This window comes from Moschus berezovskii, chromosome 25, assembly GCF_049115385.1.
Source record: "Moschus berezovskii isolate FMDL1 chromosome 25, NW_MosBer_1.0, whole genome shotgun sequence".
Taxonomy (NCBI): Eukaryota; Metazoa; Chordata; class Mammalia; order Artiodactyla; family Moschidae; genus Moschus; species Moschus berezovskii.
In genome coordinates, this window is record NC_142484.1 from 22,313,452 (window position 1) to 22,321,528 (window position 8,077).

Below are 8,077 nucleotides of genomic sequence, written 5' to 3' on the forward strand. Positions count from 1 at the left end.
TACAATTTGTAAAAATAGATATTCTTCACATAATTTCAAAGATTCTGAATATTTTATGTTTGATGTATAAACCAGATAGTGCATTTTAAAAAATACACACAGTTTTTTATTTGGCAAACTTACATTAAGAAATATAATTCCAACTCTCAGCAAATAAATAAGCTGTAACCTAACTCTCTAGTATGTAGATCAGAGATCAAACTGAAGGAAAACAATAGAACAGTCATTTCTTCTTAGACTGGTTTAGGTATTATATGATTATTGTTCTTTCTGACATGACTATCTCTGTGTATGGTCTTTCCTTCACTCTCCAGAACTATATACACATAATCTGTTACACGGGTTTTAACCCTGGAGAGAAAAACTGCTGAAAACCAAGCAGAATCTCAGAATCAGGGGTTGAGGAGAAAGAACGAATATGAACAAGAGCTGGAGAAGATCTCCCTTTTGGAGATCCTTTTCAGTCCATATTTGGCAGTGACATAGAATATATATCCCATGCCTAAAGAATTTACAGAGCATCGCTTTTTCCCTTCTGCTGCTTCTTTTGGCAGATGTGAACAGCAAGGAGATGCAACATGGAAATCAGACTTCCGTGTCTCACTTCATCTTAGTGGGGCTGCACCACCCACCACAGCTGGGGGTACTGCTCTTCCTAACCTTCCTTGTCATCTACGCCCTCACCGTCTCTGGGAATGGGCTTATCATCCGCACGGTCTTGGCGGACACCCAGCTCCACCGCCCTATGTACTGGTTCTTATGTCACCTCTCCCTCTTGGACATGACCATTTCCTCTGCCATCGTCCCAAAGATGTTAGCTGGCTTTCTCTTAGACAGTAGGATTATCTCCTTTGGAGGCTGTGTCATCCAGCTTTTTTCATTCCATTTCCTGGGCTGCACTGAATGCTTCCTGTACACGCTCATGGCTTACGATCGCTTCCTAGCCATTTGTAAGCCTTTACATTATGCCACCATCATGACCCGCAGTGTCTGTAACTATCTAGCCATTGGCACCTGGCTGGGAGGCACCCTCCACTCACTTTTCCAAACAAGCTTCATATTCCGGCTGCCTTTCTGTGGTCCAAACCGGGTAGACTACTTCTTCTGTGACATTCCTGCCATGCTGCGTCTAGCCTGTGCTGATACCACCGTCAACGAGCTGATCACCTTTGTGGACATTGGATTCCTGGCCCTCACCTGCTTTGTGCTTATCCTCACTTCCTATGGCTACATAGTAGCTGCTATCCTGCGAATCCGGTCCGCCGATGGGCGCCGCAACGCCTTCTCCACCTGTGCCGCCCACCTCACTGTTGTCATTGTATACTACGTGCCCTGCACCTTCATCTACCTGCGCCCTGGCTCTCAGGAACCCCTGGATGGAGTGGTAGCTGTCTTCTACACAGTCATCACTCCCTTGCTTAATCCTATCATCTACACACTCCGCAACAAAGAAATGAAGGCAGCCTTATGGAGGCTGGGAGGTCGCAAGGTCGTGAAGCCTCACTGACTCCATGCATCACAGACATGCAGGAAATGCTAAAACTTAGGGTATCAGATGGGACACCAGATAATTGGGGAGCTTTAAGATAGAAAGAGAATGAAGGATTCATACAGAGAGTTGAAGACTCCTAGATATGGAGGTGGGAACCTTGGAAAGTTCTACATCGTAACCTAATTTCAAACATGATTTTTCATGTTGCCTCCTTGAATAGCAATGGAAATCAATCAAAACACTCAACAAGGATGATAACACGCAGAAAAAAATCTAAGATAGGTAAATTGTCCACATAAAAACTCTCTCTGTGGCATCCATCTACATGTGTATTACTGCTTCTAATCCCTGAGTTGATATCCACATAGCTTTTTACAGGTTACAAGTAACCTTCATGCAAACCATATAATTTGACCCTGACAACAATTATATGAGGTAAGCATTATTATTCCCATGTAACTGTGGGAAAACTGAAGTTCAAGGAAGTGGCTTTCCCATACTCACTCTCTGCCTTTTACTTTGATAAAAAATGGTCCATGAACTCTAACTTGAGACGGCACGTTCACTGCAAAGTAAGGGAGCCACGAAATGTGCACTGTATCATGACCTGAGTAGTTCTGGCCTTCTGAGCTTGCACAGAACTCTACTTTTGTAAAACTGACATGGGTATATCAAGGATAAACTTCCTTATGACTAGATCTCCCTGTTGATTTCCTGGATATTAATTAAACAGACCATACGAAATGGTAGAAGAATGCATGCTACCATATTGGCATTTTCCACAATTGAGTATGAGTGAGGAGATGCAAATGGGATGTGTCATATACCTATTTGCAAGGAGATGAGGTCTGCTCTATTAGTCCTTTGTTGTGATAATGTTGCTAGGGTCCAAGGAGGGCCCCTCAATCCCAGAGTGTTCAAGATGCCTTGTTTTGATGTTTGAATTTTTGATGTTTTGAATGTACACGGGTAAGGACAGCCCCTGAAATATGATGATATTCTATTCCAAAATCAATTCTACTTGTTAAAAAGCTGGCAAAAGGAAGGAGAATTGATTTATGTGTACCAGACATTTTCTGAGCCTAGATGTGTGCGTTCAGTGATTTTTCTTGCTGTCTGCTCTAACAGCAGAGATGTAAGGTTGAACATCAAAATATGCATGAATAGGCAATTCCATTCAAATCAACAAAAACATATTCAGTGTAACTCCAAAATTATAACATTGTCATCTAGTCTAAATGCATCTATGATCTTACGAGAAGAAAATACATTTATACATGAGCATGTAGATAAACTATCAATATATGACTAGAAACAGCTTCCCAGGTGACACCAATGGTAAAGACTGTGCCTGCCAATGCAGTAGATGCAAGAGGCACGGATTCAATCCCTGGGTCTGGAAGATCCCTGGAGAATGAAACGGCAACTCACTCCAGTATTTTTGCCTGAGAAATCCCATGGACAAAGGAGATTGACGTGCTACAGTCCATGGGGTTAGAGCAGGAGACGACTGAGCACTCGTGCCATTCCATGACTAGAAACTGAAATTTAAATTTGGTTTATAATTCAGTGTACAATAAGTACTGCAGTGGTTCAGGAAAAGGAGTGAGAGAAAGATAACTGGACCTGGAATTTATAAAGCTGGAGCCCTGAAAAGTATAGGATGATCCACAGTGTGCAGGTCTTGTAAAATCTACTCAGAAAAAAAGGAGTAAATAGAATTTTTCACGTGATAGGAACAATATAAGCCCTAAGGATAATCCTAAGAGAAACCCCTAGAGACGTTTAATTAGCTATCTTGGGTGGAGCGGCCCTAAGGATGGGAAAAAGCAGTTAGTTACAAACTCTACTTGACAAACATAAAACACGGCAGGGTTCCAGGCACCTCAACATCCCACCGCACAAACAGAAGCAGAACTCAGTTAACAAGCCTCCTGGGTCAGAACAGAGACCTGAAAGTTGGATGAAAGTAAACATGGCATCTCTTTTCTCATCAAGACCAATGATATATCATGCAAAAATGAAGGGTTACATAAAAAACTTAATTTTTTTGTTTAACTGTTAATCGAGAAACATAAAATATATCTCATCACTTTATTTTTTTTAAACCTACCTCTTAAAAACAGCAAGCAACAAATTTTACTTTACCCTCTGTGTGTGTGTGTGCTCAGTCGTGTCTGACTCTTTGCGACCCTGTGGACTGTAGCCCAGCAGGTTCCTCTACGCACTGGATTCTCGGGTTGCCACGCCCTCCTCCAGAGGATCTTCCCAAACAAGGGACTTGATCCTCTGTTCACAGTTAAAACAACTGCAGAGCCAATAAGTGAACTTAAGTCTATCTGAGTCCAAAACTTGAAACCCTCCTTTAGAAAGAACTATGTAGGTTAGTATATACTTTTTATGCAACTTCAACTCTTAAGAGGAAATTTTGTTTTCAAGTTCATTTTGAGGTTCTCTAGCCTTAAAAGTGAGAAAAAATAAAGCAGAAGAGAAAAAGTAGTTAATCTGAATGTTCACCCAGTGTTGAAAACAGTAATTAAGAACAAGGTCCTGTTTAGAGTTTGAATAAAGTGAAACAGTGTCAGACTTTATTTTTGGGGGTTCCAAAATCACTGTGGATGCTGATTGCAGCCATGAAATTAAAAGACGCTTGCTCCTTGGAAGGAAAGTTATGACCAACCTAGATGCGACGAGTTGACTAACTAAAAGACTCTGATGCTGGGAGGGATTGGGGGTGGGAGGAGAAGGGGACGACAGAGAATGAGATGGTTGGGTGGCATCACTGACTCGATGGACATGAGTTTGAGTGAACTCCGGGAACTGGTGATGGACAGAGAGGCCTGGCGTGCTGTGATTCACGGGGTCGCAAAGAGTCGGACACGACTGAGCGACTGAACTGAACTGAACTGATGGACTATGGTAGGAGTGCGCCCTCTAGTGACGTCAGCAATGACTTGCAAGTGAATAAGCACCTAAGTTCAGTTTATCTTTTCTTAATTTATTTTAATTGGAGGGTATTTACAATATTGTGGTGGTTTTTGCCATACATTCACATGAATCAGCCATGGGTGTACATGTGTCCCACCATTCTGAACTCCCCTCCCACCTCCCTCCCCACCCCATCCCTCTGGGTTATCCCAGAGCACCAGCTTTGGGTGCCCTGCTTCATGCATCAAATTTGCACTAGTCCTCTATTTTAATATGGTAATATGCTATAGGAAATGCTATCCTCTCATATCACCCCACCACTTTTAATGAAGTTTTATTTACAGGAATCGGTGCAGTACTCTATTACTGTAACTGTCAATTAGCTCAAGTTAGTGGACAGCATTTTTTTTGTCTTCTATATTCTCCTGATTTATTTTTACATTTTTGATTAATAACTGACGGGGGAGTGTTAAATTTTTCAAATATAATTGCCTAATGAAAATGGAATTTATGCTTTGACTGTCTGAAAAAGTCTTTACTTCACCTTCTTTATATAAGATATTTTAGCTGAATATGGAATTCTAGGTTGATGGCAGGTTTTTTTCTTTTATTGCTTTAGAAATGCTCCCTGTTCTTCTGGCTGGCTTAACAGGTTTCTAAGGTTTCACGCCATTCCTATCTTTGTTCCTTTAGCATAATGAGTCTTTTTTGTCTCTGTTTTCCTTTTAGATTTTCTCTTTTTCAGAAGATTCAGTAGTTTGTTTGGGGTGTCTGCCTTCGTGCGACTTTATTTATGTTTATGCTACTTGTTGATCATTGTGTTTCTCTTATCTGTGGGTCTATTGTTTTCATAAAATTTGGAAATTTTCAGGTATTATTTATTCAAATTTTATTTCTACTTACCTCTCTCCTCTTCTTCTGAGACTCCAATTACATGCAAATAGATTGCTTAATACTATCCTACAGTTGATTGAGGCCCTGTTCTTCTTTTTAGTCTCTGGTTTTTGTCTATTCAATCTTGATAATTTCTAACACTTAAAATTCACTGATCTTTCTCTTCCACAGCATCTAAGCTACTGTTCATCTTACTCTGTGTCTCTATTTCAGTTGTTACACATTTCACCTCTCAGATTTCCATTTGGTACTTTTTATGACAAGGTATACAACAGCTTTTATTCTTGGTCTCACAAGCCCTCATACTAAGGCACTAACCTTTGAGGATTTTAACCAATACTCTATGTATTATGGGTTTCTGAATTACAGAAACTGTCTCCAGGCATTAAGTTCAGGCAATCTTGGGATTTACTTCATTTGTTTCCCCTATTCCAGGAATCATATTCCTATACTGCCTTTTGTCCAATGTCTAAAAAGAATTAATGTATAGATTTTTGTCTATTTTTCTAGACTTTTACAGTTGGAAGGCATTTCCTGCAGCAATTAATTTTGTATTTACAGAGCGGTCAGATGGTCTTGATTTTTGAATTGTTGGTTTCATACTCAAAACGGTTACTAAACTATCTTATTTTCCATAATGAAATGAAAGAAAACCTAAACGTTTTCTTTCATTTTCTTTTTAAACCTCATATCTAGAATAAAAAAGAAAAAATGGCAAGAAATATTTATAAATCTCCTTTGCTCAGTCTTATTTTATTAAAAGGAACAATAATTATGAAATATGAAGCACAAGAAAAGAACTATCTCACTGAACTTGTGAATATTGGTTCACTAAGATACAGTGCTGTGATATGCAGTTATAAACTGAAATTAAGCAAAATAGTTTGCTTATCAGATTAAACAACTCAAAGCAATATTCCACTGAAACTAAATTTAACTACTGCCTGTCCTATAACCTAAATACCATATTTTATCCTTCAGGCTTTTCTTTCATTCACCTAAAGAGATAACTATTAGCCAACTGGTTCTATAATGTATAAGACTAAGAACCTGTAATGTACCTTTAGCCCCTAACTTGATGTAATTCATAGAGCCTATAGTAATTTTCCCTTTTTCACAATAAATAATGAATTTGTCATATATTTATTTATTATTGCATGTGCATTATAAACACACAAAAATGTATTTAAACTGACCATTTGCTTTTTATTATTCAAAGAATGCATAGAGTATTTATATTTTCTGCAAAAAAAAGTTCTAATTTTAGAAAGAAACTTCTTGAAATTTCTCAAAGCAACTGCTAATTTTTAGAATCCAGATACAACTCTTGTTTGTTCCTAAATTAAAAACAAAGTTTATTTCTTTGGCACAATCTTTTCTCTTTTTCCTATTTGATCATGTTGACAAGGATACTTATAACATGCTAAGTAGTAAAGGATAAAAGAGATGTTCTTGATTTTACCTGACTTTGAGGGGAATACAAGTAAATTGTCACCATAAATGTGATTGTCCCTAACATAATTGTACCCTTTATTTTGTTTTAAATTATTAATATATGGAGACATTCTTTTCATAATGACTATTGAGGTTTATTTCCTAAATTTATTGGGTAATATTTTCTTCTCCTATAAACTTCTTAATGTGGTGAACTACAATGAATTGTTTCTTGATACTAAAATATCCTTATGCTCTATGCAAATATTACTTTATTATGACATGTATTTGCTTCTGTGTGATTATTTGCCCTTATATTCATAAATGATATTAGTCTATAAGTTTATTTTGTTTGCTGTTTTTATTTGAAATTGATATCAAGGTTATGTTAATGTTATAAATAGATATATAATTTTAAAATCTAGTCTCTGTTATATTTTATAAAGTCAACTCTAAGATATCCTAAGCAAATCCAAGACACTACTAGATTTCAAATATGAAGATAAAACCATCAAGGACTTCAACCAAATGATTAAATAATTTACAAATGCAAAAGAATTAACTAAGACATCAGACATTTAAAAAGCAAAATGCACAGCAAAGAAGCAATGGTACAACATGTTTTTAAAAACTCAGTGAGAGAAAGTATAAACCAATGATTTTATATGCAGCAAAATTGTTCCTTCAAAGATCAAGGCAATGAAAAATCACCATTCGACACATTAAGTACTTAAGGAATTCTACATTATCAACCCTTCCTAAGGAATATACTAATGAAAGACCATCAACCAATCAAAAGATAATTGAGAAAACATCAGCAAAAAGACAGTTCAGTTCAGTTCAGTTCAGTCGCTCAGTCGTGTCCAAAAAGACAGATGGTCAATATTTTAAATTATATAAATATACATGTAAGACTGAAGCAAAGGAGGAATGAAAGTGGAAGACTCATACACAAAGCTTATGTATTGTGATAAAGCTGAAATAATACAATTGAAATATGAGAGAAAAATAAAAGGAAAGAGAGAAATTAAAAAGCTTATTGTTGTACAGGCAATAGAGGTACTTTAAAAGATACTGAAAATAACTAATAAGCCTGACAATAAAGAATAAAATAATAAAACAGAAGTCTAAACTAGATTTTTTAAATCAGTATAAGAAAGAAAATTGTAGAGAAATAAATTCATAAATGTCAATTCAAAATCACTAAATAAAATATTTGCAAACAGAACCCAATACCACATAAAAGAAAATAATACACCATAACCAAGTGGGATGTATTGGAAGAGGAGGTTGTTTTAATGTTAGCTAATCAATTAATATCATATTCCA

General features: G+C 37.0%; 1 protein-coding gene across 1 annotated transcript; it reads left to right on the forward strand.

The window, feature by feature from the left end:
- Positions 1–538: 538 nt before the first annotated feature.
- OR10G6 (olfactory receptor family 10 subfamily G member 6) lies at positions 539–1,507 on the forward strand. Its single transcript, XM_055415059.2, has one exon. The coding sequence runs from the start codon at positions 572–574 to the stop codon at positions 1,505–1,507; it is 936 nt and encodes a 311-aa protein (XP_055271034.2). The 5' UTR covers positions 539–571.
- The last annotated feature ends 6,570 nt before the right edge of the window (positions 1,508–8,077 follow it).

What these genes read in the sequence shown, in the direction of transcription:
- OR10G6 (XM_055415059.2), top strand. Translation starts at nt 572, where the DNA reads ATGCAACATGGAAATCAGACTTCCGTGTCTCACTTCATCTTAGTGGGG.